At 35.9% G+C, this 12,063-nt stretch overlaps 1 protein-coding gene across 5 annotated transcripts in view; it reads left to right on the top strand.

Annotated features, from left to right (window-relative positions):
- The window catches only part of LOC105431515 (uncharacterized), a 68,870-nt gene that overhangs the window by 52,030 nt on the left and 4,777 nt on the right, over window positions 1-12,063 (top strand). For all 5 annotated transcript variants that reach the window (XM_011645751.2, XM_089070891.1, XM_025219434.2 and 2 more), the window contains one exon: window positions 11,521-11,815. In XM_011645751.2, coding sequence (XP_011644053.1) covers window positions 11,521-11,815 — 295 coding nt within the window. The remainder of the gene's footprint in view (window positions 1-11,520; window positions 11,816-12,063) is intronic.

Below are 12,063 nucleotides of genomic sequence, written 5' to 3'. Positions count from 1 at the left end.
CGCTCCTTCTCCTCTCGATCTTTCTTTTCTCTCTTTTTTTTTTTTTTTTTTCCACCAAAGCTCACTCCTCTTCCCTCGCTCTCTTTCTCTCGTGCAATCCTTCGTGCCATTCCTGCGTGTCGAACGCAGCCGACGCAACCGTGGGCAGCGTCGATCCTTGGGATCGCTGGCGCATCTCCGATGACGCGGTGATAACAGTGATCGCAGTAGTGTGATAGGGCTGATGACACAGTGGCATAGTGAGCAGTGAGGTGATTTCTAACGGTGACGAAGACCTCTATCGATCGGGATCAATTCGATCAGCCTCGACGAGTGATTCCCGAAGATAGTCGTTGAAATTCGTTCGTAATTGCGCGATTTGATTTCCGCAATTTATGTTCTTCCCTTCCTCCCTCTCTCTCTCTCTCTCTCTCTCTCTCTCTCTGTCTCTCTCTCTCTCTCTCTCTCTCTCTCGATCGCTCGTTCGCTCGCTCACTCTTTCATTATCCTCAACGCACGTGCGTGCGCGAGGATGCATGTCACATGCGATTTTTCTCGGGGCTGAGAAAATCTACCGTAACCTGCTGTAATTCCCTAATGGCCGGACAATCCCAACTGCAATCTGCGACGCAAAACGCCCGACCGAATATGACCTCACGAACAACGAATGCGAACGCAGTGTTGGTGAAACCGGTGTCTTTTTTATTACACATTATTTTTCTTACTCCCCCCCTCCCCCACGGAGCCTTTCCGAGCTACAAGGTTCTTGCGAACAGCTGGAAATGACCCGTTGATTATAAAACGAAAAATCGTGATCACAATGTCTATAAGTTACCGTCGCATTACTTTTCTACTTCCTATCTTTTTTATAATTTATTTTTTAACTTGACTTTAATCGACAAAATTTATTCTTTCTGTCTTTATTCTGTTACGCACTATTATATATGTGTGTGTGTGTGTGTGTTCACGTATTATCAAGTTATTTAACTCTTCCAAATTTAGACTTTATTTCAGTAGAAAGAAGGAAAACTTTATGAAGGAAAACTCGCGCGAATCAGGCCTCTGTAAAAGAAAGAAAAATAATAAACTGCTCGCAGTTATTGACTTTTCCGCGTGCCATCTTGCTTCCGCGTGTATATTTCCAGCAGTCTATATTACGTACACCTCTATACTCTGCAATTTCCTTTCTTTCAGCTTATTACGTTATATAAACTTTTTTGTTTTTTTCAACAATTTAATAGTAACTCAACTAACTTCAATACTGTACTATCAGTATCCAATCGTACAACTAGTTGAATAGGTGTGTAGGTGATGCTTTTGCGATTAAAGCGCTCGCTTTATTTCTTAAATTGGCTTTAAAATCAGAAAAATTATTTTTCACGAAACGTGTATCCCTTTCATTTAGCATCGTGGAAACGCGACACTCGCGAAATTCGCGATAATCTGAACGCGTCCAAGTTGGAGCGCGTGCCAAAGATAGCGTCCAGACGAACGACGACTTCGTCGTCGGAACCGTGACTTGCCTTAGAAAGGTTCAGGAATCGTACGAGAGATGAACCCGATCGCGATCGCCTAATTGCCTAATTAATCGTAAAAATGTGAATCGACCTTTTATCGTATCGAGCGATCGCCGAACCTTTGTTGATCTCGAATTATTAGTTAATTCAGTGGCATTTAGTCCTAGAGAGATATCTATTTTGTATGTCACGGTTATTTATATTGTAAGTCACGGTGTATATAATATGTTATATAAAATCTCTTCTGTAAAGAATTGAGCAGATCTCTTCTCGCACAGAATTTATATTATTAATAATTATGTTTACGTCATTCTGAAGGATTTATTTTTGATTTGTTGATGATTATTTAACAAGTCAAGTCTCGAAAGCTTCTACAATAACGAGAGCTTTTAGAAAACCAGCCACCTTACAGCCTCGACACTGGAGGCCAAGATGTGTGGCTTATTGCACTTGCATTTGGGCAAGCGTCTCACGTTCATAAAGACTAAAAATGCATTTAAGAGGGCGTGTCGCATGTAAAACGACGCACTGAGATGCATCTCGAAGAGGCGGGTGAGTTGAGACGACGGCTGATGATCGCGACGTAAGTTTTTCAACGGAGCTTCTCTCTCGTCGCGTGTCTGAGAAAAACGCGCACGAACAGGGTAATAATAACTCATCCTCATAGACGTGTACGCGCTTCTACTAGCGCTAGTTAATGTAAAATAAAAGGATTAAAATGCATCTGCAGAATGCCCGTGAACAATTAAATCTCCGTTCGTTTCCATACCAGTATAACTTGTGTTAATTCAACAAATCGCTCTATGGCTGTGCTTTCGGACAATCGTTTTTGATTGTTTAGAAAATTTTTTTACTGAAAACTGATTTTAATTACTTCGCAAAAGATTCAATACGGTGGTTCAATAGTGAAGTTAAACGCGATAATCTTAAACTAAACGGTAATTTCCTATTGTCGAATGAAGTTTCATAAACGAAAATTTCAAAATCAATCAATGTATTGACATGATGTGTCAAAATATTTCAATCTCGCGTTAAGACATAGCCGGACAAGTTGGGGCGATGTCTCGTTGTAACATAATTTTTGCCCTCGCACTCTCACGACCTCCTCATCTGAATGACGCTCGCCCTCCGCCTCGTTGATCTCCATTAAACTCCTTTACGGGAAATTCGGTCGCGCAGGTCCTCGTATTATCCGTCAATTACCAATTGTGCGTCAATAAATGTCATTAAGTGGATTATACTGACTTTTGTAACAACCGCATGCGATGACAGTGACAAGCGGATAATAATACTCATCGAATATTATTTGTTTCATTTACAGAAAATTATCAGAAGAAACGACAAAGAAATTTTGATAATGGAAAAATTTTTGTAGAATTTTACAAGATGAAAATAAAATTCTTAAACGAACAAACGAATTTTAGAGATATATTTTAAAAGCTGAATTTGAAGTTTTTTCATTAATGAAAATAATTTTTTTCCATTTTCTTAATCTTTCAAACTAAAAAATATTTTGACAAATCTCGATTGGTACAAATTAATTAAATTATTTAAATGGGTAATTGAATTAAAATTCCCAAAGGCAAAATACCTTTTTTTTTCTTTTACGGGTCAATTTATCTCGAATTGAGAGAGTAGAGATACATTTTTTATTTAATAGATTCAATAGATGATAAATGATTAGTTTTACGGTAATAAAAATAACTTAAAGCTTGATAGATTTATCACCGCGAAACAAACATGGCGGCTCAGATATCTCGTAATCCAGAGCTAATTGGGTATTGTATTCATCTCTCTCCCACTATACGTGCGTGTATACCGCGGAGAATCTGGTCCAGGTACATGACGTCGATTACGCAGCCGCACAACGGCATGAGGAATCCGTGACAGCGACACGCAGCGCAAACGCATATACGCACGCACCCCTATGATGCGTGACCTTATACCCAGTGGCCCATATATGGCACAAATCACGAAACTAGGTCGGATCCATAACATTCTTTCCTTTATTTTCCGCCATTTCTTTTTTTTAAAATCCTCTTCTTAAAATTTTTGACCATAGATATCACGACTATTTTTATTTTAATTATAAAATAATGGACTCTATCTTATACGCAAAGGACAATTTTGGACAAAAATATCTAAAAATTTCGCCAGATCTGGAAGTAACTTTGTTGGACTATTAAAATTGTATAAAACGCTTATAAAACCTAATGATAATATTGCAAAAAGTTGATATTTGCAATTTAAGCACAATTTAAGCATTCTGCATAATTATTTTGATAGCCAACAAAATTATTTTCAGATTTGTATCTGATCAAATTTTTATATGTTCTAGCAAAATCGATTTTTATATGCTTTAAAAAATTTTTTTTTATATATTGTCTTCAAAGAAAATTTATTATTTAATTTATCTATTAATATATTCTTTTATTGGATAACATTTCTTTTTTATTACAAAATATATATAAATATTTTCTTCATTTAATTCCATCAAATGTACTGTCAGTACTTAAACGTCAACGTATTTTTCGAACATATTAATTCATAATTCTGCGTATGAAAGCTGAGGAGATTCCATTAAAAGATATCAGAAACACATTCTTTTAAGTCACTCCCCTGTTCGATTGTAATTGAGAAGTGTTCAGTCTAATTTCCTGCCACAAAGGAGTAGCGTACATCCATATAGTATATCCATAGTAGAACAACCGTGACCTACATTCTCACCCCAGTTGTCCAATCCCTATAACCGAAGGGTTCGAAGGCCGAAGGGAAAGACGGCGTTATGCACCCTGTAAGAGGGTACGTCATTAAACGATAGGCAAGCAGTCGGGCAGGGCGAGGCCGTGCCAGTCGGCCGTTAATCGGTAGTTTGAAAATGTCAAATGGCTCAAAATAGTCGATTGTGAAAACTTGCCAGCAGTTACTCTCGTCATTACGAAATCGCAAATACAAAGTACAGAACTGTCCTCCTTTGTCATTCCCCTTTAGCCCTTTTTAATCCTTTAGGTGCACTTTGCACTTTTTTATGGACTGTATTCAATGGCCGATAGTCTATTCTCTGGCGACTGGGAACACGCTGAGGGGGATATCGTCAGCGTCAGGAAAAGGTCGATATTTCGTCGAATGATAGCGGTGGACATTTCGAGAAAAAGTTCATACGAACATGAGAAGGTTCATAGGAACAGTACAGTGTTATTACATTACGTTAGATTGCCTTCATGGGAAATAGTGTCTCATTTCTTTGTATGAAGGTATTAATCAATGTAATTTCAAGTCAAGATATAAAAATTTTATAACGTTAATATAATATTTTTTATTTTATATTAATAGACGTTTACGCGTTATTATCTTTGTAATCCTTTAAAATACGTGTTCATTCGCTCGTATGAACTTGGGGGATGTATTCGATGATTAAGATGACGAATTCAATAAGTAAGATAAATGAAGATAAGTGGAGTGTCTCCGCACACATGAGACGCACAGACGTACGTTAATTGGTTGAACAGAATTCCATTCATAAAGAAGTAGAAAAAGAAGTCTATGTGCACGTTACGCTTCGCCGAGAAATGAATGAATCTTAAACAAGTTAACGAGTCCTCCGAAAGACTCCTCGAGAAAAACGTTCACATTCTTTGTTCTTATCTTATCGCTTAAAGTGCGTCGTTCAAAACTCTATTTTTCTTTATATATTATTTGTTAAAGATCTTATTATGTTTTTCATAAATGGTTTTGTTCCATAAAAGAGCAAAACAATTTTTTATTTTATTTTATTATATTATGTCTTCCAAAATAGAAAAAGCTCTTTGGATCATAGCACGAAAAAATATCCATGACAAAAGTATATATACATATATATCAGAATTTTATATTTTTATCACTTTTAGCAAAGTTTTTTAAGTCAAAAATTCGCTTTTATATCACTTTTAATATTTTAATATTTTAATATTGTCTAGAGCCGTTTTATAAACGCATTAACTCATACAATTATTGTTTTCATATGGCAGACACTCTTTCAACTTTCCTAAAATAATATATTTTATTAGAAATAAATTTTGTGATAACTTTTATTTGGTACAATAAACAAGAAATGTGAATTCAGTGTAGAAATAAAACACAATATGTGCAATATCTTTGAAAATGTATCTGTCATTTTTCAATCGAAAGAAATAAAGAAATTTTTGATAAAAACTATAGGTCTGAAATAAAAAAGTAAATAATGATCGCTTTTGTTTTTATTTAAACGTAGCAACGACAAACAATTTGCTTTTGTTAGATTAGCTCAAAATTTTCATTTTGAATACAAAGTGTAATTTCAAATTTTCACTTGGAATGAAAAATTCAATTAATTAAAACTTTTCACTTTGAATGCAAAATTGAATTAGTTCAACATTTTCATTTTGAGTGGATTTATTTGACTTTTTTACTAAATTTCTGATTCGCGTGTTGTTTTGTCGAGAAATTATTGAAGCCGTATGACGTACGTAAACAGTGTCAAATCGATATCGCTCGTGTTCCACTAGGCAACTAGTTGCACAATCAAGTCGCAATCCTGGAATCTCCTCGTATTTTCGTTTCTCTTCTTTTCCGACGCAAAATCTTTTTTTTTTTTTTTTCAGCGTTAAACGCAACCGATCGATCGGTCTTCCTTGACATCATTCTTATTTTAAGAAACATAACTAGTTGCTTTATTTTAAAAGACCTTGTGGTCTATTCTTTATTTTTACTTTATTATTCTTTATTCAACTTCGATTAAATCATGGTCACTACATCATCTACAGTACAATATTTTAATCTTTGATGCGTTCTTTACATTAGAATGCGGTAAAGCGAAGACTCGAGAATGACGGTATTAAATATATACCAAAAGCGCGATTAAAATGCGTGCTTGAAGAGCCGCGCATTTCTACTTCGAGCGCTGACTCAACGTGTAAATTTCCCGGCTATTTTCGAGCTGCCTCTGCGCGCATCCTCGAAAATACCATCACGAGCGAACAAATCGTCGCGCACGATTCCTGAAGAATTGGAAAAACGGTTTTTCTGCTAACAGACATACATGCACGACGATTGACCGACGATGACTCCGGCGCAACAGCCATGCCGGAGAGAGCAGGAAATGGGTCACGGACTTTCCCGAAATAGGTCGTTTCTCGATACAAGTCGGCTGGAGCTTTCACGTGACGGAAGCGAAATCCCGGCTTGTCCGCGATTGTACGAGCTTGCAAAGCCCATGATCGAGCTTCTGTCAGACGGAACGGAAGACCGTGGAAAATATGAAACGAAAAATCAAAAATGAAAAATGATAATGAAAAAATAATAATATTATCTACGTAAGAGATAAAAAGATCGCAATACTTGGAATTATTATAAAATATATATATATATATATATATATATATATATATCCCATAACTGGAAAATGATACAATTGGGAAGGGGATGATTCTATATGGAAAAAAATAAGTCGCAAACATAGAATAAAATTTTTTCATATGAGGCCTCGGAAAAGTTAAATCTTTGCCGAGTACGCATATACTTAACTTAATGTTTCGACGAATCGCAGTAAACCACTATCTCTGCTGTATGTTTCTGTTAGTTAAATACACATGTGCCCGGTGTGAATATTTAAAGTTGATTATTCCGAAAATACAATTTCATGAAAAAATTTTCTTCTACCTTTCCAACTTATTTTATCATTAGTTACGAAATATTCTACGTGTAATAAATTAAAGAAATTATTGTATTAACACGCATTGGTCCTCGTATCAATTTTGAAACATCCCAGATAGTATTCGTTTATTTCCATCAATCTTCTCGGTTTCTTATGTCAGAAGAGAGCCGGCGGTAAACACTCGATAGACTATTTCGTGTCAGGCAAAACAGAAAACACTCGATGGAAGACTTTCCTCTTGGCAAACGCGATCAGTCCTGAAATAACGCAATAATGGCTCTTCCTCTTTCTCCTCGAGCATTCTAAAATCATCTCTTAAAAGAAATGGACAAACATCAGAAAGAGAAAGAGAGAGAGAGAGAGAGAGAGAGAGAGGGATTTAGAAAGAGTTAGAGGAAGAATAAATCTTCCGCTATGTCGCGAACGCGCTTAAAAATAAAATCTTACGTTGCTCTTCAAGTTCGCCCGCGCGAAGAAATCGGCCAAGTTCTTTCCTAGCGAGGCGGGGACGTTCCGGTCAGTCTTCTGGTTAGGCTGTCGGATTTTTACAAGAGTGAGAGTACGATGGACTGTACGAGAGTCGACTTTGCGCTCGGTGGAGCGTGAAGGAGCGAAAGAGAGAGAGAGAGAGAGAGAGACTTTCGGAGATTGCTGTGCTGTCAAATGTTGCTGGGTGCAACATTCGAAAAATGACGACCACCCACGGCGGCCACGTGTACTACGTGATTAAGGTGCCCAAGGACACCGACGGTAACGAAAGGTAATCGTACTCGACATCTCCTTTATATAAGCACCCCCAACATTTTCAATAATGCCCTCTTTCTGAATGCCCTCACTTTCCATTTACGGTTTCTTCATTGTTTGCGTCTCGTTCGCGTCGCCTTCTGTCAGTTCGCCGTATATGATACGTCGCCTTTCGAAAGTTTCAGCTTTATAGTAGATTTTTATGAAGCAAAACTCCTCCGATTAATATCAGTACTGTCTAATATATTAAAATCGATATAATCTTTTACGAAAATATTCTTTAACCTCTGCGAAACTTCCTGTAATGCGGGTGTCCTGTAATACAAATTAGTACAGACATGTGGAGAAAAATAAATCATCAAAATTTTTTAATTATGCACACATATATGTATACATGTATGTTTTTATTGGAATTGGATATTTTGTTTTTATTGGAAATTATTTAAAGAGATTGTTGATCAACAAAAATACAACATTTCGGATTTTTTGATTCGACATTTCTCATCTACGTTTTCTTTTTATCGCGTCGTCCCGCATTTCCTTCCTCGTTCCCTTTCATTCTTTCTTCTCTTCGTTTTTCTCATCTCCTTCATCTTCTTTTCTTTCACATTTTACTTCCTTTTCATCGCGAGAATAGTCGGCTAGATTCGATCGTTGCGCAACCATGCTCGGCTCTGCGCCGCGTCAGCTTCAAAGAGCAAAGAGCGACGTCTCTTTCTCGGAGGTCTTCAACCCCTAACCGACTGTATAAACCGACTGTATAAAGATGAGAGTTATAATATTAATCGAAGCGCCAACGGATCACATTTGGTCTCGCGATAAGTGCAGTCTATATAACATAAAAAAGTGACATATTTGTAACATAAAAAAAGTGATTACTAAGTGAAACTACTTTCGATGCATTGTAACAAATTCGGATCATTATTCATGAATTAAGAACATAACATTTATACTAATTTATATTGACACATATATATATATATATATATATAGTATGAATCAAACAATTCGAAATTACTTGATTAAGAATCATAGGTTGTACAGTATTTAAGAATAAATGTGAATTTTTTTGTTTTTCACAATTAATTTGTATTAACTTTCGGTTTTCACATTTAGTTTGTATTAACTTTCCTTATTTAAGTAACATATATCAGGGTATCAAATCAGCCGTATCATTTTTTTTCTCGAAAATGGATGATGATTTGAAAAAATTAGAGAAAAAATTTTACAAAACATTACAAAAACCTACCTGAATTATCTAACATTTTGATTATGCTTGTATATTGAGAAGTTAATTACAGTTATAGTTATTATATAGAGTGTTTTTAATGATTAAAACGTTAATTAATTCAATTAGCACGTTTCATTAAAGACATTTCATACATTTATGCAAATAAAATTGTTCTTTGATTTCCGCGTAAATCAATTGATATCAAAGAATCACAAGGAAATATCCAAGCAAAAATAATTGTTTACAATTATGTCTAAGAAATTGTTAAATAAAACAAAAAGCTATTAATTAAAATAATTGAAAAATATTAAGATAAGAAATGAGAGACGTACAAGAAGACGCAATCGTGCCTTCTATAATGAATCTTTGCCCTCAGCAAAGTTATCTCGAATTGATCCTTTAATCTCATAAGAACTCCTTGAAGAAAAACGAAGGTTGACTGATCGATCGTTCTGTCGGAAATCCGAGCCGGGCCTCATTTCCTATCCGTCTAGACGTTATTTCAAAACGGATTGATTGCACCATACAGCTGTCTCGTTGCGAGAAACGTATATATTAGATAATATTACCAGGTAATATTACCAGGAAATAAACCAAATTTTTGTATTAGAATTTTTGTCTTATTTTTAAGTCAGGAATATATCATGAAAATTTTGGTTGCGAGTTTTAACTTAATTCATCGTTTAAAACATTGAAACACTGAAAAAAAAAAGGAGTAAAAAGAAAGAAACTAATATTTTAAATCCTTTTTTAGAATAAAAAAGAATGTGATATAAAAATATATAAGAATATAAAATATTAGTGGACGAAGAGAAAATTCTGATGACGCGAAGTCATCTTTTGTTAGCACGACCAGGAAGTACCGTGTAGATTAACCGGAAGTCCATGCGCACGTGCGTTAATCGCGGACGAATAACAGTGCACCACGGCGCAATTAAGCGCAGCACAATGATGAAGTTAATGTCATGGTCGTCGCGGAGCGGGTGCGGCACGATTGCAATTGAGCGCAATTTATTTGCCGCGCCTGCATTCGATGGGGTGTTTGCCGGCTACGTTTGGGACGAATAGTAGGGACGCGCTTAAATTTAACATATAAATTTGAAGCATCGCGCATTAATTCTTTCGCGCAAGATAATTCGGTAATGTAACGCATATATAGTACGAATATTATGTGAGTAAGGATATTAGATCCACATCATTAGTATCCTTATATATGACAGACGTGTGATGTATCTTCCACTTTATTTCGCACTTGCGAGTACGAAATAGTGCGTAAAAAATATTTGCATCAGTGCCATGTTGGCATAGTAAGTAATCTTGAAAGACATGTCTATTTATTATTATTATTGCGCGCTGTGTGGTACGAGCTTCCATTCAGACTCGCCTGTCGCGAATGTGATCTTTAAGATAATCACGTGATTATCTCACTCGATTTATAAAACTCACGTTCCCGCTTGTTGCGATTTTCGTTATCCGCGGTATATCTTGAGAACCAGTGCGAGCGGCGCAAGGCATGCCTGCGAGGTGTTCCGTGAATCGGAATTTAGAGAATCGAGGAAACGAAGAAAAGGAAACAGATCTTAAGATCTTCTTTTTTTTCTGTTTTTTTTTTCTATCCTCACCTTAGGCACCTCGACCACAATCATCGATGGGATCGATTCGGAGTGTACGTGCAATATTTCTGAATTTGAAGGATTAAAACGTTCGAAAATATCAAGAGATTTTTTTGACAAGGAAAACTGTGTGTGTTCTCTTGATAAATAAAATATACATTGAGATACAAGACACAAAAAAGTCAGAAACAATATATATATATATATATATATATATATATATATATATATTATTTTTTTTTTGTACTGGTGCAATGATTACATTGTATCAAAGATTACTTTTATCTCATGCTAAAAGGCACTTTCCATATACACATAAACATAATTTTAATACAGCGAGATCTCTCATTAAGATCTCATTCAGAAGCACGTGCCATTACAGAACGATGTTATCAAATGTAGGATGATTCATAAGTAACATATAAGAAACTTGAATAGTAGATTTATAGGACGTCCTCTATTTAATTACAGATCAAGATAAAGAAATTTTTCAGTAAATCATTAAATGCGTAAAACAGAAGTTTTTTTATTTGCTGGCTTGATGAAGAAAATTTTGCTTTAAAATTCAATTTTATAAAGATACCACATAATGTCTTATTTAATGTTGACAACAGAAATTGCGATGAAAATAATTGTCCTCCGTTGACAATTCTTTGCAAAAATTATTAATAAAAAAAAATCTGTTTTCACATGACATTAACCGCAAGTTATTTAAGCGAGAGACTCTAGTGAAGAACTGAACCAGGCAATGTTCTTTGATTTCAGCACGGATAGCGGCTGGGACAACCCGTTCAGGCCGGATGGCGATCTCTCCCGGGAAGCCGACGAGATTGTCGAGCTGATAAAGGGCGGAAAGCCAATCACGCCGACTCCAGGTCAAACGGCGCCACCCTTGCCAGGATGCGACGGCAAATCGACTGGTGGTGATTCGAGTACCAGTCCGCTTCTGAAATCTGCGAATTGTCACGCCAACTCGTCGCCGAGGCCCGGTCAGGAAAATGGTAGCGCACACGGTGGCACTCCTTCGAAGGCCACCGGCAACCAGCCTGTCAATGAAAAGGTGAGACGAAGAGGTACATTGATACTATATAAAAGTTCACTCAATTTCTTCTAACATTAATTATATAGAAAAAAAAAACGACGATTTTACTGAAACTAAAAATTTGGTCAGATTTGAAGATAATTTTATTTTCTATCAAAATAATTATGTAGAACGTTTAACGTAATATTACAAAAACTTTTTATTTTAGCAACCAATTTGAATGTCTCACATAATTATTTGGACAACTCAAACATTTTTAGATCTGT

This window comes from Pogonomyrmex barbatus, unplaced genomic scaffold (assembly GCF_055798465.1).
Source record: "Pogonomyrmex barbatus isolate J1 unplaced genomic scaffold, ASM5579846v1 scaffold11, whole genome shotgun sequence".
NCBI classification, from domain to species: Eukaryota; Metazoa; Arthropoda; class Insecta; order Hymenoptera; family Formicidae; genus Pogonomyrmex; species Pogonomyrmex barbatus.
This window is presented reverse-complemented; position numbering and strand designations above follow the sequence as displayed.